This window comes from Gouania willdenowi, chromosome 13, assembly GCF_900634775.1.
Source record: "Gouania willdenowi chromosome 13, fGouWil2.1, whole genome shotgun sequence".
Classification (NCBI taxonomy): domain Eukaryota; kingdom Metazoa; phylum Chordata; class Actinopteri; order Blenniiformes; family Gobiesocidae; genus Gouania; species Gouania willdenowi.
The window spans coordinates 19,121,375-19,145,913 of record NC_041056.1 but is presented as its reverse complement, the minus strand read 5'-3'; the positions used below and the strand labels follow the sequence as shown (position 1 = coordinate 19,145,913).

Genomic DNA, 24,539 nt, shown 5'->3' with positions numbered 1-24,539 from the left:
CTGATTCTGGTCTTAGACCTGCTCTCTAACTGTGCTTGTTTTGACTATAATCCTCTTTGAAATGTACGGTGCCTTTGATTTATCCAGATATAAATATGCTCTGATACATATTAACCTCATTATATTTATTAACCTCCTGTATTAAACTGCAATATATATTAGTGTCCATCACCAGAGCTCAACCCACATTGATTTACCTGCGGTGCACTGGTTGCCACTAAAAAGGCGTTGGTTCTCCCTGGGTGGTCGTAATCATGCATGGCAGCAGCTACGTAGAGGGCCATGAGCTCCAGGCCAGGAATCAAACCAGCCAGCGATCCATAGCCTTCCTCCGTTACACAGTTCATCTTTGACAGCAGGAAGCCTGTGGAACCTGCTGTAAGGCCGTTCTCTGTGGAACACAAGGTGGAATCACAAACCACGGACGTCCACTCATACCTGTTGAGATGTGACGTCTCATTTTCAACTTATATCAGAGCGGGGCCACAAAAATGTGATTAGCTGATACGAGGGCCACATTATCAACATTCATGTTAGCATTTAGAATAAATACCATTCTGAGCATTAACACAGGAAAGAACAAAGAGTTTGAGTTTGAGTGTTTTTTACGGAGCTCCTAAAGGGACACGGATATATATATTTTTCTTTTCATTGCGTGCTCACGTAAAAAGTTACACGTGAGCACGTGATACTAGTATTGCATAAGTGAGCACATAAAGGTAATTGTTAACCCTAACCCTAAACCCTGAGGCTGAAATAAAGCTTTACTAGATGCTCTAGCATGATTAACTCCTTACGAGCAGAGCACGCAGCCATTTACGTGTTCCCTTAGGACTTTTACGCGCTCACGTATTAGTTTCACACGCTCACGTAAAGGTTCCACGCTCTCCGGGAGCACGCAATAAAATATATATATATATATATATATATATATATATATATATCCGTGTCCCTTGAGGAGCTCAGTAGTTTTTACATTCATTTTGTCTATTTCTGGTCAATAAGGCTAATTTTTGTTGCCTTTTTGTGTGTTTATCGAGTGTGTCTTTGTTATATTTTTGTGTTATTGTTGTCATTTTGTGTATGTTTCTGTCATTTTGTGTTGAAGTCGTTGTTTAGTGTGTCTTTGTTATCGTTTTGTGTTCTTTTGTTGACATTTTGTGCATTTTGCTGTCGTTTTCTGTGTTTCTGGAGTTTTGTGTGCTATGTTGGGCTTCATATACCTTCCAACTTCATGAATTACAATTTTTTTTTGGGGGCCTGACAAAATTAGACCGAGGGCTGCTTGTGACCCACCGGGCCTATGCCAGTTGCCTATGTCTGCTATAGGCCCTTGAGCAAGGCCTTTTACCCTAACAGCTTCTCTGTGTTGCAGCTTTAATGGAACCAAAGGAAATAAGGTGATAGAATAAGATTAAAAAGGAGCAGTGCTTTACTTTTGGTTTATACAAATTATTGAGTCGGAAAAACTTTAAGATGACTTGCCCTTATTTTAGGTTGAACTCTTGTAAAACGATTTGGAAACTATTAAATGATCAAGTCCGTGTCAATTAAATGAATTGTGTTAAAGAGAGAACTTAACAGTATAAATTGAAAACAAGTTGAAACTATTTCAGTTGATCTAACTATTGTACAACTGTGTGTCTATTTGTTGGCCCTGTGGACTGAAACAGTTTCCTTTTCTGTTTAAGATGAATTTGTGCCATGAACCTCACTGGTAACCAGGGGTAACTTTATTGATCTGTTTCTGGTTGATTTACTGTATTCTAAAGCTGAAATCTATTTTAAACACAGAGACAGAGATATGAGAGGATGAGATAAGGCTGTGCAAACTGGAGTATTTACCCGTCTTTAAAAAGAAAATGGCCACACTTTGATGGTTCACACCCTCTACTTTGACATTTGCACTTCATGTCATCTAAATATTGACCTCGCACAGTGACTACTCAACACATTTTTATATATTTTTCTTTAAAAACTAGCATTAACAGAGAACAGGGTCAAACAAAATAAAAATAGCAAATTAAAAGAATCGTAAGAGAGCCCGAACATTTACATTGTACTTGTGACAGTGGTTAAATAAAAACCCATGTTGCCTGCTGTCATTACTATGTGTGAAACATGTGATCTGTGTGGGACGGATGAAAGAGTGTAAGCCTACATCAAATAATGAGACAAATATGAGAATTAGTGGTATCTTTAGCTCCGTATCACAATGAGTAACTTTGAATTGCACAGGTAATCAATACTAAACTAGAACCAGACTATAATTATAAAGTACGCACCATTATGTATCCCATTCTCCATCAGCAGGGCCGGCAGGCCCGGCACTTGTTGGGTGGTGAGGTACCAGACTGCATGGAGCACATCAGTGGCGTGGATCCGGTTGTGATCTAAGGAAATGAGAATAAAACGCTAACTCTATGCACTGATTCATTCTAGGATGAAATCTCATTGGGATTAATTTAAGCTTTGTTGCTAATAAATGTTTAATGTGCTGTTCAAATAGGCTGTCACTATATGAGCTCCCTGAAGGGTTTTGAAAGGGATCAGAACATTCAACAAAGGAGGGCACACTAGGCCCCTGGGCATCAAGTTTTACAAAGGAGAGATTTTTACTTCATTTTACTCAAGTTTTAAACTTGATATTACAGGTTAAATCGGGGCAACGTGCGCGACGTCAAATGTGAAACCTACGGACTTAGGCCACGTTTACATAGAGACGCTCTCAAACCAAAACGCGAAAGTGGCGAAAGTTGTTTCCACTTTTAATCCTGCGTTTACACGAGCGTGTTGGGGTGGAATTCCGCGTGCACACGACAACGCTAAAGTGTGTGAAACTCCCTTATTTATCCATGGAATGTGCACGCTGGGTGGCTAGGCGGCAACGTAGAACCTTTCTTCTTTTCTACTTCCTGTCAATCCCTCCGCTGCTTCTCCGGTCCATCAAAAATGTTGTGGATGTGAAGGAGTGTTTTCCTCCGTTCTTCTCCCGCCTCTAATAGGAGTCGTGACACTTGCTGACACAACTCTCGTACAGCATTTACTGCAGCTAAGGCTAGCTGGAGCTCGGTAGTCATTTTGGTGCTTTGTTTACCTCCTCTGCCTGTGATGTCATCTGTTTGCAACGAGAACCGCAGTTTGCCGTTTATACTGTTTACACGGTGGCGAGACAGCAGAGCGTCACCAGGTTTCCCACTTTGGATGGTGGTCTGGGATTCTTGTGTTTCTACCTCACGAAAACCCCGGCGCCGTCAAAACGATACGGACATCTGGGAAAATATTTTGCGGTTTTCACCTGTGAGCGTTCTCGTGTAAACAGGGCCTTAATAAAAAAAGTTAAATATTGTTAAATGTTCTATATATTCATATCTGCACTCAATGTAATAGTCAATAGAAAAATGAAATTATTTATATTTATTTTACATCATTGGCATTAAAACAGCTTTTTAACTAACTAATAAAGCAAGGTTGGCTGTTCAAAAGGGAATTTCTTGTATGTTTCCGCCCCCTAGTGGCTGTTAAAAATCTAGCATAATCCGTTGCGCTGACAAAATCAAGTGAACACTTAACTTACAAGGGATATCTCTGTATCCGTTCTCCAAAGCGTGGAAGTAGTTCATGAACTCCTGTACTGGAATTCTGAAGGTTTCAAACAGACCCGTGTCCTCAAACAGTTTATAGGAAACCTGAAACACAAAGAAAACGAATGAAAAGATTGGAAACACGTCTTCAAAAACACATTTGTGATCGTTTCAGAGCTAACAATGCTCGATGTGTTAGACTTCAATGTTGAGCATGTGACTTATTTATTAAAATGTGCTTTCAGATGAGGCTTTACCTGGCTGAGGATGCAGCCTGTCTTTCCATGTGTTTTTTCCACAAGGTTAAAAATGGGAAAGTTCCAGTTGTTGAGTTGACTCATCAAAGAGTCCAAACCTGGCATCGTCAAATCCTCTGAAGTCGGCTTTTCCTGTCAGGCAAATGTGAAGCTTTTAGAGCAACCTAAACATTCCTGTAACATTCTAGAATTTCAAAGCCATTAGGATGTTGAATTGTACATTGTGTGATTACCTCTGGTGATGGCAGGAGTGGGTGAAGGACAATGTCCTCGGTTTGATACTCCCTGACACAACACGAGGCTTCAGGCTGCTTTTTGTTTCCTTCTCCCTCTTCTTCAGTCTGTGCAAAGACGCTGCTGTCACTGTGGTTGGTCTCGTATGTGCTGTCGTACGTGCTGTCATAGTCTGATGAAGCTATAGCATGCTCATCTGAAAACAAAAAAAAAAAAAACAGGGAATTGTTCTGCCTTTTATTAAATGTATTAGCAGGTTAACTTGTCAAAGGAGAACCTTAAGAAAGAGACCAACTCCATTTTTAGGAGTTTAACCTACAGAGTAGAAAGTAAAACACACACACTTTAATGTTGGATTACAGTTACTGACAAGTCCTTTTCCTACTTTGTCGTGATTTTTCACAACAATTTGCTCCAAACGTTGAAGAGATATTTTCCTTGTAGCGGTTAGCATGTCTGTCACGCAGCAACAAGTTGCTTAACTCAAGGCCTGGGGCGAACACATAGGTATCTCTCTGTGTGGAGTTTGCATGTTCTCCCTGTGATTGCATAGATTTTCTCCTGGGAATCGGGTATATATACATTATATATGTATGTATTGCCTGTATGAATAAAAGAGAGTTTTCCCAGCAATGGACTGGCAGGTTGGAAGATAAATAAATAGGAACCTCTCAATTACTGCTCTGTTTAATTCTTTTTAAATCTATATTTGATCTATGATATTTTATCGTTTAGTCTGCTTTGTAAAAAAAAAAAAAAAACCTTAAACAATTGTCAGGATCATTAGTCAGATTGGATACCTATGCACAAAACATCCTTTTATTTGAAACTGTTATTTACCTGGATGCAGTATTCTTTCTCCTTTGCTGAGTAATTCTGCAGCATGGTTCAGTCGAGTGTTGAACGGCCTACCACAGCTGGCAGAGAGCACGTACACATGAAAAACACACACACACACACACACACACACACACACACACACACACACACACACACACACACACACACACACACACACACACACACACACACACACACACACACACACACACACACACACACACACACACACACACACACACACACAGAGGTCCATTGTGATCCCTGGGCTTTATCTGATCAGTTGGGCAACCTTCCTTTCCAAACTAATGAAGTGACTCATTTCCAGTCATCTCAACACAGACATACTGTATAACCAACAAGGTAAGTGAAGCTTAAAGAAAGATAACACAAGACTTGATGTGTTTGGTGATCACGTGTTTTACTCTTACCTGACGCAGAGTGATGGAGGTCTCCAGTGGGTGGTGGTGGAGCTCGGGGCGCTCTGGCTGTGAGTTAAGGCTCTGTGATGGCTCTTTGGGCCCAGGCAGGCTGCTATCCTCTCTGCTAAAGGCCCTGCCGGATCAGGAAGCTCCACCGTGCAGGTCTTGACTGTAGGACTGGGAAGGGGCGTGCCCTGGGTGGGAGGAGATGGGCACGGAGAGCCCAGAGGTGATACGTTGGAGGGGGGGAAACCTGAAAAAGAGGAATGATGTAAATCACCGTCTCCTTGTCCAAAGTGTCTCATCTAACTGTGTGATATGGAATCACACACCTGGTCTTCCCACTGGTTTCCTGCAGAGGTGGTTGGAAGTGATGGAGGCAGCACAGGAGGCGGACATGGAGCGGCCTTTTGAAATGCTGATCATCATTGAGTTCCTCCATGCTTCACTAAAATCATTAAAAAAAAAAACCAATAACAGCCAGACTGATGCAGAAACTTCAGTCCCTGATTTACAATCAATAGTTAAACTTCAAAAGAAAGCAATATGTTATATACATAATGTCAGATATTTAGATCATACGAACCCATTGTTCCATAAGTCAAAGTTACTTAAATTTGCAAATGTAGTTGTTTTTCAAACTCTTCAAGTTGTACTTAAGGCCAATAATAAATTATTACCTAAAAACATTCAAAAGCTCTTTATTGAGAGGGAAGAGGCTTATAATCAGAGAAGTAAAACACATTTTAGGGCTGTGAATGTGCTTTTGTGTATCATTGTGTGGAATAAGATTCTGGAAAAGTAATGGAAAAAAGAGTGTAAAAATAGCAAGCAATTTAAAAGAAAATATAAAGAAAACATCTTTAATAATAATAATAATAATAATAATACATTTTATTAGTAATGCACTTTACATTTGATACCAAATCTCAAAGTGCTACAAGATTAAAACAAAACAACACAACATATATTAAAAGACAGGACTAAAAACAAGCATTTGCTGTTAAAAAGAGACAGGACTAAAAAGAGGCATTAACTGTTAAAATAAGGTTGCGTAAAAAGGTGAGTTTTAAGTCTTTTCTTATGTATATTATGTATATTGTATGACAATTTTGAAAGTGTGTCATATGTTTTTTGTGTGTATTCAATCAAAATCGTATAAAAATTAGAAAATGAATTTATTAACAGCAGCATTGGCTGGAAAAAAGGATCCTGAAAATTGATTGATTTGTTACTGTAATGTAGGAAAAGGGGTGGGACTAATACGTTTATACTTCCACCCACTCCCTTTCGAACAAGAAAAAGTATGTGTATGCAGTAATATATGTAATTATTTTTAGTTTTTTTACATTTATTGTAATATTGTTTTTTGTATTATTGCATTTGTTTGAAATAAAACAGTATATCAATATTATTATCAACATCAATACCTGTCTGTTGTGTGTTTGATGCTGGCTGAGCGGTCCTTGCGTGCGGGTTCTGGCTCAATGGTGGGCAGTCCTGTCGCTGAGGTGGTCGTGGTCCAAGTTGATGAAATCCTCCTCAGCAACCCGGGGGGCAGACTCCTCCTGAGGCGCTGCAGTAAACAGTGGTGCACAGATGTTTACACGCTTAGAAACCCTGAGTGAGGAGCGTGTACATTACACGGCTGTGCTACTGGACGCAGGCAGGATTTACCAGCGTCTAATTTGGTTGTGCACTCAAGTGTATTGCATTCAGTTTGTTGTAATTACCTTCCAGGTAATCATTTACGTCGGCATAAAGAGCGTTTTATGCTCCACTATTCCGAGATAAATGTCTCGCAAGAAGGCGTCGTGAATTTAGCAGAAACACTTCAATCCTTTTCCATCCAAACGAGACGAACAAAAGTAAAAGTTGAACCTGATTGCTGACTGTGATGAAACAGTGTCCATTGTGTGAAACACCTTCTGTGTGGACGAAAGTGACACGCACACTTTATTCTTAACAGCTATTCATCCTGTTTCACGGAATGCGCAATTTTCATTTAAGGTCCACAAAAATAAAATCAACAGCGTGTTTGTACTTTATAGATTTACTAAAAACGAAGTCACGCAAAACTCTGGTAGACAATTTAAACACTCACGCAAATAAAACCATTTAATTACCATGTCACCCCTCACGTGTATGCACACACTTACAATGGTGCAACCCAAACCTTAACCCAATGAGCACCCACTTCTAATCCATCGATGTAATGTATTTTAAGTTATAATTAATACTATTATACATAACAAACTGCCTGAAACAAACAAAAAAATAAATAAATAGCTAAAACAGTAAACGAGATCCAAACTGTGGCAGAATAACTCTGATATGATGTGACATGGATAAGAAAAAACCACTAACAACAAACTCTGATTCCACCAATCCTCACACACAGTTCACTCAGCTAATGACAGCGACATGCTGCTAATACAACAGAGCTGTTCTAATATTTCACTAAGGAGACATTATTTGTTCAAAGCTGACACTTGAACCTCAGGCTTCTGTCTGCTGTCGTAAGTTCAAGTTCTAAAGACAAAGTTCAAGTTTTAAAGTTAAAGTTCAAAAGTTGAAATACCAAAGTTCTAAAGACTCTGTTATCTTTTAAATGTGTGTGTGTGTGTGTGTGCGTGTGTGTGAGAAAGTCTGTTCATGTGGCCCAAAATAACGAATAAAACTAAATAATAATAGTACAGATCTATCCTCAGTCAGTCACATAATCCATGTAGCCATGTATCCGTGTGTGTGTGTGTGCGTGTGTGTGTGTGTGTGTGTGTGTGTGTGTGTGTGTTTTATGTGCGTCACACTAGTTTATCATATTTCATTCTCCAGAGACGCATCGTCAGGAGAGGAGGCTGAAACAAAAACATTGGTTCGCGCTCCATGTGCCCCTGTCCCTTTAAAGGTCTCTGCACAGCAGTGGCAAGAGTTCTATTTTTCTACAGAGTAAGTTTATAACTCCCACTCTTCATCTATCAGAAATATTATAAACATTAATAGACATCGATATTAAGAGTCTTCTAATGGTACATTTTGGATTATTTTGAATGCTTTTCATTGTATATGTCACTGCAATCCAAAGACTTGACATGTTGCTTACACTAAGTTTATTATGAAACTGTAACAGAAATAGAAATGATTAAGAAGCTAATCTTTGGCCAACATTTACCTAATCTATTTCAGATTAGAACAAAAATGAATCTTTCTTAATAAACTGAGTCAAAAACCGGAGTAAAAATGTCTCTCAGTCACCAACATTATTTGCATTCGTGCTGTTCTGTCATCACTTGCGATTCCCTGAACAGGGCAATGCAACTGAGCTAAAATGGGAACTGCACCAACGACCACATGCAGACTCACAAATCCCCAGGGATCTAAACAGAGGCAGCATCTCATTGAGTTTCATTACACGTGTGGAGCATTAGAGTGCACTCAGACGGTGTTCAAACTGCTGGCTATTTCCCCTGATAAGCTATCCTACACTGCATTGCACGATTTATTTAGTCTTCCTGTCCCTTTAAGTGCCTGTACACATTTGAAACACTGACTTGTGAAACATCTGAAAGCACCACAAAGGCTTTGCATCAGTGTTACGTCCACATTATGGGCTCAGAGTGTAATGGAGGTTGTGTTTACTGTAGCTCCACCTGGGAATACAGCTGATGTGCATCCTGTTGGTGCGCACTCAGCTAAATACTGACACTACTCAGACACACAGAGCTCTGCTTCCATGGGCACAATTACTGTAACACATCTGATTGTGTTTGTCTTTTCTTATTACCGCACTGAGATGCAGCCTCGACGGCGAGGCACGTGTGAGGCAGACGACTGACAGGCAGCGAAGGGCAGCAGGTCTAAGCTGTTACAGAACAGTGGTTCCCAAACTGGGGTACGTGTACCCATAGGGGTACTTGAACACCTCTCAGGAGGTCCACAGAAACATTTGTCAGTTTATTTTTTAACATTGTAGATTTATTTTAATACGCACACAGACTTTTTTTTTCTCATTCATCAAGAATAATTAGTGGCACAACTCTTTAAAATACACAAAAAAGTGACGTTCAAATTCTAAAACGAGCAAAACATCTGAAAGAAATCAATAAAAAGGCCTAAATTCAAGGTTAATGTTGGACGACACACGAGAAATAATGTTTAACATGAGCTCAGGGGGTACATGGGGCAATAAAGTTTGGGAAACTCATTGCTAGTCCTAGACATCTTGGGGCCCTAAGTGGGATACCTTTCGTGGGCCCCACACTGCCAATTATGGACCGTTAAGAACACAAAAGCAGATATTATAAACCAAATGAATGAATTCCATTTTTTCTCAGTGTTGAACACTCTAAATAACATTAACTCTGACAAAACACTTTAAACTTGAGGGAAAAATAAAGTGTATGTAGCGCCATTCTAATAATGTATTCATAAATGATTATTTTCAATAAGCAAATAATGTATTTACATAAGGGAATCCTTTAAATATACTTCAAACACAGAACTATTTGACTATTCTACAGAAACACAGTGAACAAGGTAATCATTGCAAAAAGACAAGTAAAGTTAAACGCGAATACATATATAAATAAAATAAATAAAAACACTCTTTGCAACAACATAAATATGAATAGTATCTATGAAGTGGTAAATGTAAAAAAAATGGTTTAGAACTTAAAAGAAAAACATTACAGCTTATTATCTCCAACAACTTTTTGTATTTTCTTTCTTCTTGCTATCGACAATATGTTTGTTTTTCTGAGAAGCAAAGTCTTTTATAATGTCATCAAAGGAAATCTGCCTGATGTCGGCTGGAGATAGATGCTGATTCAACATCATAGGGATGTTGACAGTGTTTTTTTGAATGATGAGGGGTGTTAACAAGTAGGTATAGTTTACTGTAAATAACAGGTTAAAGAAATCAGCCATTACGTGGGGGTGGCCCCCTGGTGGCCGCGGGGCCCTAAGCAGCCACGTAGGGCAGACTCAGGCAACAACTACAGTGGATCCCAGTGTCAACCACAACAGCATCACTGTGTCTATAGACTTAAGAAGTCCACAAAATACAAAAGACATAACAGAATGACAATGTGTTAGTCGGAAAACTATGATTAAACAACATGGAGGATGAGAACGTACAAAGCAGGAGAAAAGTAACGTAGTAAAGAAGAAGGCAGTGATTGACGACCAAAGATGCTCCACCAACATCTAAGAGATAAATCAACACGTTTTACACAAGAGCACAAACCAACCTCATTACAGAATGTGTTTATCCATCCATTACAGTAACCAGTACATTTAATCATGCACGCCACCTCATTAAATGTAAAGTCATCGTTGACATAGTGCAGCTACACACAACAATAGGACGATACCCACAACACAATGACCATTAATAAAACACAATGTTAATTTTTTTTTTTTTTTTAATTCAGTCTTTATGTAATCAGATGCTTTTAAACATTAAGAGGTGAAGTTAACATCAATAAACACAAATAGTTTCTGAGAAACGTTGCGATGTCCCGCCCTCAACAGCTTCACTTCCTCCCACTGCCTCTGCCAATCTACCAGAAGCCACGCCTCTACTTTTTTGCACGCGCATCGTGAACATAACAAGGTTGCATCGGATCACATTGATATAGGTCTATGGGTTAGGTAAGAGCCAAAATCATATTTACCTGTTTGCTGTTGTGACGCGCGGCCTTGTTTCCGTGCACAGTTCTACATTCAATTTGATTGACAGTCTCAAAAACAGGAAGTCAAAGCCTATTGGCTGGGTGATCTCTGCGCTTGTTTTCATTTGTATAGGGGTTTATAGGACGAAGGACGGACTTATATACATTTATGTATATGAATGACCACCGACAGTAGACCATAGTAAAAGATTATTTCAAAAGAATGACACATAAACATAGATGTCTCAGAAACTCCGGATATCAGCTTTAAGAGTCCAATTCAAGCCTATTTAATCTGTTTATTGGACCGTCCAGAGTGAATTAAGAAAAGTGTCTTATCTCTTCTAATCTGTTACACACACGCACACATTTAAATGTAGGTTTTTTTTAATAGAGTTCATGTTAAGTGCATGACAAGTGACCAAGTGAGTCAATGGCTGTGTGGTTAAGTGTTGCAGTATGTGTGGTTCCCAAAGGTAAATCCCACTGTTACATATTCTAAGGTTCTTTAAAAATGAATGAAAGTGATTACATGCCTCTTTAATTTGCAAATAACCAGTGATGTGTCCAGGGTTTGTCTTTGAGTCCTGAGTGAGCCTGTCGTCAGGATAAGAAGCTACAGAGCATTAATAGATTATAGATTATAATTGGCTATACACTTGAACATTTTGACAATGCAACTAGGGCTGGGCGATATGAACCAAAACTCACGTCTCGTTATTTTTTTCTCAAAATGGCAATATACGATATAAATCTCTGTATTTTTTTTAACTCAATAAAGTCGTACCAGAAAGACAATTCTGGGCTAAATTTGGTAAATGTATTAACAAACTGCTGCACATGTGCCACTTTTTGTCTTTTTCTCCTATAACAGACAGCACGTGTGAGTGAGTTTTGTAGTGTGGCTTATTTATAGGGAAGGTCTGGGTTAGGACGCACTGATTAATTCATCTAACTTTGTTTTTCATGCTGTTCTGAGAAGTAGTGAAAGCAGCGAGTATTTTAAAACAGAATAAGCTATAAAATATATATCACAGAGATATGGAAACATTGTAAAGATGTACTCTATGAATAATATTAAATACTTGTACGATGTGATTTGTACTGTGTAATTGTATAAATCAAAACAAGTAAAAAAAAAGATATGTCATTTTATATATCGTCAAAATAGAAAACTCAATATATTTTGAATCACGATATATTGCCCAGTGCTAAATGCAGCACATTGGCTCTCCCTTTGAAACAGGAATACAACATTTCCCCATTGTGAGACAAATAAAGTACTATTAAATATTGTTATCTTATTGTCGACACTAACCTAAAAAATCAATATACAGTATGTATTAAAATGCATTTACAGTGTGATTATTTGGAGATTGGGATGTAACGATTCGATTCACGATACTGGGTTCACGATACGATTCTCTCACGATTTATTTTACAAAATGGGACTGTAGACAATTGATGACTGAAAAATATTCCTTTATTTTTTTTTGGAAAAAAAAACTAGAAAATACTGTATTATTTTCCTTTTATTTTTCATTGTCAAAAGAATCCCTTGATAAACTATTCAAAACAATGCAATTTAACTAAAAATAAATCTTGAATGAAATGAATAAAGGAAAAATTCAAATGAAGAAGAAGCCTATTAATTTAAATTCTGGTTCTATAGTAAACAATGCAAAACTGCATAATAGTTCTTTTTCTTTTTAAAAGTACAACTGAAAATGTATTTTGTGCCTTAACAATATTTGTTTAGACCAGCAGAGGGCGCTGGCAACCCAGTGGTCGGTTGGCATGCAGTAATTCTTGCAGTGAAAAAGAGATGCTATGCGCTAGCAGACAGAGCTAATAGAAAAATGTGACTTTTACAGATATTCACGTAATATTACAGATGTTCTTTCGCTGCTAAAGGGGTAAGGAATCATTTATGAACATGTTTAAGAGTAGAAGGCGGCCAGAAAGAAAGAAAGTAGTAACAGATTCCGCCCGCTGCCTACAATGCTGGACAAGAGAAGGAATATATAAAAATTAATTATTAAAAAAAGTACTGCGATTCAATTTTCAGAGTATCGATGTGAACCGTGATACCTATGAATCGATTTTTAACTGCCTTACGATTAATAGTTAAATCTCTATTTGAAGATGTATCTTTGTCACGTCGAGGCAAATGTCAGGCCAACTTAAACAACATGTGTAATTTGCACAATGCAAAACTAAAAAATGTGTTAGATTTAATGAATGGATTATAAAGCTGTAACTTTAATGTGTGTGTAGAGTTGAAGTAGGTTGTTTTTTGATTGTATCCCTGATGCCAAAAGACAGCATTGTGATTAAACCTTGATATTGCACTATATATATGTAGAGAGAGAGAGAGAGAGAGAGATGAGAACCTTTGGGATGGCCAGTCGCTCTGTTCTTTCAGGCCCGTCCTCAGAGTCTGAACAGGTGTATGCGTCTGCAGGAACACGTGGTCGATGCAGTGGCTGCAGGCTGATCTGGGTGTTGAGCAGGTTGCTGACAGCCTTCAGAGAGCTCCAGGTGTTGGGCGGCAGGGACGGGTCGGCCAAGAGATCTGAGATCAAACCGTGGGCTTCACCCATTACTGCGATGTCCACCACCACGTTGGTGCCCGACGACTAAAAAACAACATGGAGAAAGAAGAAGAAGAACAATTGAGGCAAAGCTATTCAAACATCGCTTTTTTTAGATTTTTTAAATAAACAAATTTACTACAGCAGCACCACCTACAGGTAAAACATTAGTCACTAAAATATATAACAGAATATTATTGTTTAACAAGCAACCAACAGGGTTGGAGTCAATTACATTTTCAATTATCCATGTTCAATTACAACTAAATTATGATTACGGTGACCAGCATTTTTTCCAATTAAAACTAAAATTATAATAATAATTTTTCCACTGAAAATATTTACAATTATGTTCTCAATTACTAAAGTTCAAATTAAACTAATCACAATTACTGAGCTTTTAATAAATAAGCCCATAAAACGTACCCTTCCTCTTGTGTTAGCTTTCTGTTAGCATCTCTTATGATAACCGCTCATTTTGACCCATGTTTTAAATCAGTTGTAAAATACAATAAAAAAATATATCCATCATCTAATTTGTTTTCCATCTCTTTGTTGCCTTGTTTGGCTCTCTAATTAAGGCAAATATTGCTATTAATGTCTTTGATGAGGGCGTCTAAGCCTTTTTTCTGTCAGTACACCCCTGAATTTTATTATTTTGTTAAAAAAAAGATGAAATGATATTCAACAGCACTGAAATGTAGTGAGAAAACTTGATATGAAACATATTTTAATGATTGTTAACTACATATGTGTAAGCCATACAACTGGAACATGGTTCCCCAGTTTTGCGTTTAACTAAATTGTAGTTTTTTTTTTTAAAACTTCTATGTCAATTTCAATTACAAAGTCAATTATCTGAACTCAATTACAATTCAATCATGATGACAACAGCAACAGATGTTTTCAATTACTGCTGCAATTATAATAACGCCATAATTGTAATTAACTATCAACTACACTTATAACTGACCTCAACCCTGCAAGTTACAGATTTGGTGTGGCACCTCCAGGAATAAGGTTTATGCAAAAGAGACACATTTATTCTGCACAGAGAGTTTTATATCTGCTAATCTGTGTAAGACTGAGATAAAACACTGTTGTAATTTTCCATTCAAAGCTGTACATAATGAGCTCACCATACTGTGAGTACTTAGGATGAAGCGTGTAATTCTTTGCAATAAACAATAATTTAAAAAAGTCTTTAACATAGTGAAAGAAAAATACTTTATAAATGTGCTGATTACAGAGCAGACACAGCTTCACCAGTTACGGAATTTTTGAGTTTTTCTTCACGATTTTATATTTTGTGACAAGTGCTATAAGATGACTTATTGCTTTAATTGGTGCTGAACAAATATACATTAAATGTAATTGAATAAGTTTGAGCAACATCAAAAAATGTACTTGTTGACTGAATGTAATAAAATTGTGGAAAGCTTTTTTTTTATTTAATAGTAACACATTTTTTTAATGTGTCAACATGGTGACTGTAATTGATTAGGCATACGTAAATAACATATGTCAGACCAGCTAAATTTGTTCATCTGAGAGCAGAATATCAATGTTTTGTGGTTTATTGTATTGTAGTAAATATTCTATGGAATTTAGTAAGTTACACACAATCATATTGTACAAGTTTAAATAACCCAAAAAGTCAGATTAGTAAATATGTTTATTTATCCATGTCATTTATGCCCAACATCCCATGTGGACCAAAGAAATCCCCATATACTGTAGTTCAGTTAAATCAATGCATTTGTTATGTTCAGCCATCAGCAAGTCCTATATTTCATAGAGGAGAGGCAAAGATGTGGATGTGGAGCAGAATAAAGTCCAGGGCAGTAGTAATTTCACATGTTTTTCATGAGCTGATCTGTGTAAACAAGACAGCAGCTTGAACAAATAACAACAACCTGTGCTTGGTTCATAAGTAACACAGCAAACTCATTTCAGTTCCATCTTTAATTGCATGTTTAGTTCAAATATAAATGCAAGATATTATAACAGAAAACACAGAATAATACATAAAAATAATAATACCAATAACAATAATCCCATCCCTAAATAAGTAAATGAATGATCAAAGCTATAATAAATGAATAGGAACAGATTTTAGAATAATTTCACCACCTGCTATTTTCTTTTGTTTAAGATGTAAAATAAAAGCTCCCTAAAACATAAACAAGTGACTTAAGTTGGACTTAAGATTTCAAAAAGATATATGTTCTCAAAAGCCTTATTACTGTTAGTTTCCTTCAGTAAAATATGTTTTTTTCTTGATATTAGGCCTGGCTTCTGTTTGTCCCAAATGGGAAAACCTATGCCACTTCAGCAATATCGTCTAACCTTTCAATATCTCCAAAACGGTACGATGAGGAAGGAACGTCTCAACTGCAGGGGAAGCGGGGGATGCAACACCCCCACTCCAATAAAAACACTCACTTTTTATTCTTCCCTTCTCAAAGCCAGCCATTTGACAAAGCCGCCGCTCAGAGAAGGTAAACGAAGAGTTAACAGCGATGACAAGTAACAAGTGGCATAAATGGTCCAAAAGTGGCAAAAATTATGTGTCAAGAAAAGAGTGAAAAGTGACTAAAATGGGCCAAAAGTAATCAAGAGTGGCAAAAAAAAATTACAAAAAAGAGGCAACAGGTGGTATGTAATGGCAAAGGTAGCTTAAATGAGCAAAACTTGACAAACATAGGAAAAAGGGCAAAAACGTGGAACAAAAAGAGGCAAAATGTAGGGAAAAAAGGAAACAATTGTTATTTATTGGGCAAACGGTAGCTTATTTGGATGTTAAGTGGCAATAAAATGGTTAAAGAACTGGCAAAAATGGACTAAAATTAGGAAAAAGGGATATTTATTGGAAAAAAGAAGCTAAAATCAAGGCGTCAACGGGACGAATACAAGTGTATAGTTATTTCAGAAGATGACATCTTCAAGTGTTTCACCTCTAAGTGAACTAGTAAGTAACTCTGCTCCCAGTAGAGGCTGACAAAAATGAGTTCAGGGACGGCTCTGCTGTAAATAGGCTTATACTCACCCAACTGGTGGAAAAAAGTACTACAGGTTGGCAATATTTATTAATGTATACAGTATATAAGGCGCACGGTGGCTTAGTGGTTAGCACGTCCGCCTCACAGCAAGAAGGTCCTGGGTTCAAGCCCTTGGGTCCTTTCTGTGTGGAGTTTGCATGTTCTCCCCGTGCTGCGTGGGTTTCCTCCGGGTACTCCGGCTTCCTCCCACAATCCAAAAACATGACTGTAAGGTTGATTGGAGTCCCATAGGAGTGAATGAGTGGTTATCTGTCTGTGTTGCCCTGTGATGGACTGGCGCCCTGTCCAGGGTGTACCCCCGCCCAGCTCCCTATGAGAGCCAGAGATTGGCACCGGCAGACCCCCGCGACCCTGATAAATAGGAATAAGCGGGTATGAAAATGGATGGATGGATATACAGTATATAACTGTCATCTATAAAATAAAATAAAAATCACATAAGACATGACAGCTAAGGACAAGTTTCTTAACACTTGAATTTTGATTTGAGGTATTTCAGACATATTTAAAAGCAGAAATAAAAAACAAAATTCTACATATTATTGCACTAGTTACCTTCATATGTTTGACACCACAGATTTATTCAAGACGGTGATTGATTTTTGTCACACTGATGTTGTATGTTGCACTCGTGCTGTGAATGGCTGTGCCACTAGTGGGAAGGTTAGTGATGCTCCCACTGAACCAGCGGTCTGCAAACTTTACTCTCAAAGGAGCCATTTTGCCTAATCTCACCTGGATTAAAGTCCTTACAAAGCCAAAAAAAATACCTTCTCAATGAAGACAATGAAGTGTATAAAATTCCATACACTTAAAATAATATCAAATCATTATATGAATTAATGGATTTGAAGGGCTTGAAAATATACCTTGAATTTGATAACACGTGACCATGTCGGTCAACACATGCTAACTGCTAATTTCTCGCAACATATCAAGCGTGCACATTAAGTCGGCATGTTGACAGTTAAATAAATCTGTCCCCACACAAACAAAATCTCTATTTTTTTCGAGAATAGTCTTTTTGTTAGTTTAGTTATTTTACCAAGATTATAAAATTTAAGATTAGCCACAGGTGCAAGGAAAGTTGATGGTCTGTAGATGTTGCAGGAGATGAAGTCGGAAGGAGGCTGAGTCATTGAATAATGAAAATTTAACAAATTGTTTTGCCATAATTTTATTTGAAGTTAATGTCATTAATCATCAATACCATCTTTTTTAATATTTTTTCAAAGCTATAGGGAGCCATTGCAAAAGAGTGAAAGAGCCACATGAGGCTCCAGAGCCACAGGTTGCAGACCCCTGCACTAAACTAAAAGACGGAAACTACAGAGCAGTGGGAAATGTTTCCTCCCGTAGTCAAAAAGAAAAGGATTGTTATGTTCATTTCTAAGTTGTTTGATTGGTATCTCTGTATTACATTGTGATAGTGACCAGTCAAAGGTGTAACAAAACCTTATGGCTGCAGTCACCGCCTTATGGCTGTGATAAAGATAAGTGGTTTGAGGGGATAATGGGATGGATGGTTTGCTTTCATGCAGTCATTTCCTGATCATGAGTAATGGACATCTACAGTTTTATAATCTGGTAGCATCATATACTGTAATAAGCATGAATCACACATTATGCTTTGTTCAGGAAATAGTAGAAACACAAGGAAAGAAAAGAAAAGTTATTGGGAATCTTCTCTCACATCGACAGCAGCCAAGCTTCTGAAACAACAGCTGTTTAGTAAACTAGGTGAATCAAGGCATGAATCTCCTACTCGTGCATCTTCTTCTGCTTGTCCGTGTCATCCAGTGACGCAAAATGAGCTCACATGATCACTCCATCCATAAGCTTTCCCTGGCCCATCTGCCTTCACCCTGAGGCGCCTGCTTCTGCTACCTCTGCTTTTTGTCGTATTGTTCAATGTGTGTACCATTTCTCCTGCAATGTTGCTTTTTTACTGCCATTGGATATAAAAATGCGTATTCTAATTTTATGGATACTTAGTGGGTATTAGGGGTGGGAACCTCTGGGTACCTCATGATACGATACGATACGTGATACAAAGCTCACGATAACAAGTATCTCACGATATATCGATATGATGGTCATAAATCAATCTATGATACTCTATGACATAACAAGAAAAAAAAAGGATTAAGTGAAAAAATACAGTTTTTATTTTATATCTCTGAAAGACAATAAATTGTAAAAGTGTCCTATGAACAGTGACACTATTTTAGTGCAACATTTCTGTAAAATAAGTGTCAACATACCAATGTAAACGAATAAGTATCTCCAATAGTGCTTTCTGTAAACAAAAAATAGGGCCTTTCTTACCAGTGACACCAATATAGTGCAATATTCCAGTAAACAATATATTGGTTCCTTCAACAAACAGTGACAAAATTTCTGTGAAGACCTACCTGCACATTTTAGTGAAAAAGCAGAAAAGGTTTTGAAAAAATAAAAAATAAAAAAAATTGCTAATTAGCGCAAGCATATCGATAATCGATTGTGTGGAAAAATATTTTGATAAATCACCGTATCGAGATATCGTCACACTCCTAGTGGGTATTGCTTTGTATTTCTTTGTTTGTTGCAGCAGAAAACAGTGTCGAAAACTAAAGAATTGAGCCAGCAAAAAACAGGAAGACATAAAAGGTAGGAGAGCCCCTTTGTGCTCAAACACTGACCGACCCATAATTCCCATTACTTACTTTCTTTGAACAGACTGTATAAGCTCTTCAAACATGTGACAACTCCAAGCAGCAGTGTCATCAACAAATGCATCAAATACATAGAAAGACAGTTTCCTGGAAGACCGCACGCACGTGTGTGTGTGTGTGTGTGTGTGTGTTACCTGAACCTGAACAAAACCCATTAGACCACTCCAGAGCTTTATGACATCCTGCTATTGTGACATTCACCTATTACCTGGCAGTAATGGACATGGCTAATGTCAGGGACGGCGGAGACGGTAAAGTGTGTGAATTTGTGTGTATCTAAGACACACTCACGACATTGCTGCAGCTGTTCATTTGAATTTTTTTTGTTTGCAATATGGCAAAATTGACAAACTTTGTTTTATAGAGAGCTGAAAAAGAAAACTCCTCTGTGCATGTTTTAGAGATGCATTCAGGGAAACGTGCTGAAACATTTGAGCTGAAGGAGTCCAGCAGGGATACAGTGGCGAGACACAATGAGGTAGAAGGTTATTGATTCCCCCCAGCCTTAAGGCCCACAGGATACAGCAAGGGAAGCGATGGTCAATGTGCAAATCAACAAGAACCACGCACACACACACACACACACACGTGCACACACAAAGGCTTGGAGGAAGACCCAAAACTCTCCCCTGGGATCTGTAATACAGTACGTGATGCACTCAGAGAGATGAGACATAATCCCTCCACATATGCAGTTCACTTTTACATTAAACACTGGCCTCTCTGATGACATACACAGATAAATAAAACAGGATGAGCGCATATCAGGCATCTAAGAATAGAAAGGTTTGTGGGCATCATGAGCCATATTCGTTAAAAGGTGAACTCATTTTTTACAAAAGACTTAACACTTGGCTCCCAACACAAGTGTCATCAAAATTTCAAAAAGTAACTACATGGCTGAGTGCCAGCTAATGCCAGCTAACAGCTTTGTATAGGGTGAGGTAAGGATACAGTGTTTCACAAGGTCTTGGTTTTGCCACGTGTTGGAACGCATATTGCATTTCAATAAGGATTTTAATATTGCAGAATGCATTCTATATGCATGAAAATAAATAAACGGCATCCAATTAACCCCAGGATCAGAAAAAAAACCCCTTTCGGGATTAATGAAGTTTTCATCGACCTATCCTATTTGAAAGTTTAGTTTAAAAATGTACTTTTAATTGATGTAGGTTAATGTTAGATTTTTTTTAACAGATAAAGACAGTGTATCATAAAAGATGTAAAAGCTAAAATTGGTGATTGAAAGTTTGTTTTGATCTCCACTATAAACACTCGGTAAAGTTTCACGCATTGCATTGTGGGATGTGGAGTAACGTAAATGGATGCATAGATGTGTTTTTACTTCAAAATCACATTTCAGGTGTTTTCATGAGCTGAAAGTTGTGGCAAAACAACGGTGAAGGTTTATTTTGGGGTTTACACAGAAAGACTAATGAAATTGAATGTCTCGCAGAGTGTGGTGATATCACAGGGAATACCGGGAACAATGTAGAACAAAAATGGTGTCGAGTGAATCACTGTCTGGCGAAGAAACACATGAAAATCAAGGTACGAATGAAGTAAAAAAAAACACTCCGTCTACAGGACTCCACATCCCACAATGCAATGCGCAAAACTTTACAATGTCAATAAACCAAGTGTTTACAGTGGAGATCAAAACAAACTATCCAGTGGCAATTTCAACTTCTTACATCTTTTTTTGAGCATTTGATCTTGTGATTTATTGAGCTGACGTATTATATTCTCATCAGTTTACAGCAGGTATCAGGAAAGTTTGAGGTTGTAGGGTAATTAGATTCAGAGTTTAGTGATTGCTTGAAGGTGAGAGTGAATTTGTGGCTGAGCTTTCTCTGAGATTGGGGAAAGAAACAGTGAATGGGAGTCCCACTGGTTCTGACAACATATGATAGCTTCAATGAAGTCTCTAAGGGTGCTTTCACACCGGTTTAGTCGTGGACTTGGTCCAAATTGGGCGGAGGACAGCTGATCACATTAGTTTGGCTCGGTTTGCTTTCAGTGCGCAACTTCTGGTCCGCTCCTATTAGCCTCGGGTGCAGTAGCATGAGCTAACCACTTCAGGGGCCATTACTGGAGTAGAGACTTCTCTACCAAACCCCGAAGAAGAGGCTTTCATATATGGGTTAAAGTGAGTACTTAAGAGTGTCCAGAAACTTCTGCCATCACTGTTCTTTCACAACATTCAACGATGGAGCAGCAACAAGTTGCCGTGCTTTGGTGGGTGGTTCACCTGACCACCCACAATGCCGTGCGCTTGATGTCATCTAAGAGACTTCCTGTTTTTAGTGTGGTTACATTTACAGCGCGCCTAATTGCTCTAAACTTTGACTGGAAAAGCTCCAAGACCTGCAGGAACAATCGCTCTAGATTTCACCCGTTTGATCTGCTTTCGAGTTTGTTTGTTGTGTGTTCACACAGCCCAAACGAGGCGGACTATCCAAGCAAAGAATCCTAGAGTAGTTTAAACACACTAGGGTCCGTCGATGTGAACGCACCCTAAATGTAACAGGAGCGAATGTGTCGGCCTGTGTTTGTCTGTTTATAAATGTCTAAATCTTGGGTGAAATGAGTTTAAGTGAACACCAAACTAGAAGAGAAGGAATGGGGAATGAAAAGTGAAGGTATGTAACAGTCAAAGCAAAAAGCTTGTGTTGGCTGTTGTACAGTTGAAGGGAATCTCAAACCTTTTTGGCAAAACTTTGCCACAAAGATGACGTTTTGATGACAAACACAACAACACACCAAGTAAGTGTTTTACCAGCAGAGGAATAAACATAAATGCAAAAATAAATCTATTGGTTACATTTTCTTTAAAAAGCAACACCCATTTATCCATTTTCTGACCCGCTTGATCCTTTTGGTCTCAACATGTATTTTTTCTTTCTCGTCACAATACTTTTTCCACCACTTTCCCATATCTGCTATTTCCCACTATCTCAGATTTCCCCACAATCCCCCCAACCCCTGGGCCTTCTCCTGAGAGACAGTTAGGAAATATGTCAGCAGATCAGGAAGAAAGGCAGATGGTGAGAGGGAAGAGAGAGAAAGAGAGAGAGAGCCACAGAGGGAGAGTGGAGTCCACAGGCAGGCCATAATCAGTCAAGTGAAAATGACAACGGCTCGCTACAGCAGACCAGCTGAGCTCCCCACACAGTCGACTTTACAGCAAATGTATTAACAGCGCTCCAAAAGACAGTAATAATACAGTTATAATACACTTCCTTCAGACATCTCTCAGTGTGTTCCTGAAGTCAACACAACAAGGTCAGGTTCAAAGGTCAATGAAGTACCACTTCCATCTGATAACAATTACCATTACTGATCCAAGCAATACATGCTTAACCTCACTGCAGTGCTTCTAGGAAAAGGTAAAGATCTATAAACATTAGGTTTCACAAAAAGACACATTTCATAAATCAAACCCAGATAACTTCTGAAACAATCTTCCAAACCCTAAACGCTGGAGGGATGTTAAATAAAGAAAAAAACATTTGCACAGATTACAAACCCACTCTCTTAGGACATGCTTCTCACCAAAGGGTACCCACTAAGGAACAGTGTCACCCTCAGCAGTGGCTTCAATCTCCTTTTACATACGCCAGTCTCTTTCACATGCCTAAGTGACCTAAAAACTCTGTATCAGGAATCTTAATTTAGACATTGCTTCAAATTGTCCTATTTAAACCACCTCTCCTCCACTGATGAAAAAGCTTGCTGACATGGGCATACATAATGCATGCTAACACACACAGCACAAGCTATGTGAACACAGCACAAATTAAAAACTATAACTAACCTGTTTAGGAGGATGTGCATTATCCTGATGTCGTCCCATGTTACTTGCTGAGTGCCTCCTCTGCATAATCTGTGACAAGTTTGAACGCAGCCTCCCAAGCCTAATTTTTGAGTGTATTTCTACAGGGGGTTTTTTTTTCTCTTCCCCAAATTTTCCCCACATACAATGGTCAAGAGACTCAATCCAAAGCAGCTGACATTTCCATCATGTAGCACACAAACACTTCCTCACCCTTCCCTCACATCTCCCCTACTGCCTGACGGACCTCCCCTCTCCATCATCGCACCCGCCCCTCTCTCCTCTATCTACCAACTGCAAATGTTCATCAACGCTAGTTTGGGGAAGAGACGACCCACACACCGCACGAGTAAAAGTATTGAGAATACCTGGTTGCTAGGATACAACAAAGTGACTTAACCGCAAACCATAAAACGATTGTTTGGGGCTCAGTTGGCAGCGATTATACTACGCCTACTACTTGTCAAGTATTTGCTATGATGGCAGGTGATGCATGACAACCAGGGAGTGGATAATGTTCTGTATATTATCAGAAAAGCACTGCCTACATCAGGCGGAATATACCGATTTAGCCACTTTATTGCTATAAGCAAAACTTGACCTTTAGGTTCCAAAGGATGATTACCTATGAAATTTGACAAACATAGCATTATAGAAAAAAGGCTGATACATGTCATACTATGATCTTATTTGGCTAAAGTATGAATGATGTCAGTATTTTCTTCCTCCTGCACATGGTTCACATCCCCGTCCACATTTCCCATGACTTTCCCATTACACTGTGGCGGTCGCGAAAATCTACCATAAGGGGCAATTTTGTGGCTTATGTGTTTTTTTTTACGGTCGTCTTTGATTGCCTTACGGTAAGATCAAATGTGACTTCAATACAAGCCTAAAAATAGTGCTTTTGTACTGCAGTTGAAATTATTTTTTATGAATTTCTAGCAGTGCAAAACTATTAAGCAACTTGTAAAAAGGGACAAACACAGAGGTCCACGTCTAATAAACATGGAATGAAACACAGAAAATTAGGGATGTAAAGATTAATCATGAGGCAGTTAAAAATCGATTCAAAGGTGTCACGGTTCACATCAACACTCTGAAAATGAATCGCAGTACTTTTTTTAACAGCAGAGGGCGCTATCTATTTAGAATTGAAAATTCAGGATGCACCACCGTGTTTTAAATCAGAAGTGAGGAAGCATTGTGGCTTCCCCAAGACAAAATGAAAGAGGTGAGAAAGAAGGAACATGTGAAATCCAAGGTAAGAGGAGCACAGAGAGGAAAGGGAGAAACAAAAGAGAGAGAATGAAAGCCAT

The 24,539-nt window shown here is 38.3% G+C and overlaps 1 protein-coding gene across 1 annotated transcript in view; it reads right to left on the bottom strand.

Moving 5' to 3' along the window:
• Positions 1-24,539, bottom strand: part of pde3a (phosphodiesterase 3A, cGMP-inhibited) — a 127,822-nt gene that overhangs the window by 10,107 nt on the left and 93,176 nt on the right. Inside the window, exons 5-14 of the mRNA XM_028464470.1 lie at positions 13,403-13,648; positions 6,768-6,913; positions 5,670-5,785; positions 5,347-5,590; positions 4,916-4,992; positions 4,075-4,271; positions 3,842-3,973; positions 3,578-3,689; positions 2,286-2,393; positions 198-391 (exon numbers count right to left, since the gene is read on the bottom strand). Of these exons, the coding sequence (XP_028320271.1) occupies positions 198-391; positions 2,286-2,393; positions 3,578-3,689; positions 3,842-3,973; positions 4,075-4,271; positions 4,916-4,992; positions 5,347-5,590; positions 5,670-5,785; positions 6,768-6,913; positions 13,403-13,648 (1,572 nt within the window). The remainder of the gene's footprint in view (positions 1-197; positions 392-2,285; positions 2,394-3,577; positions 3,690-3,841; positions 3,974-4,074; positions 4,272-4,915; positions 4,993-5,346; positions 5,591-5,669; positions 5,786-6,767; positions 6,914-13,402; positions 13,649-24,539) is intronic.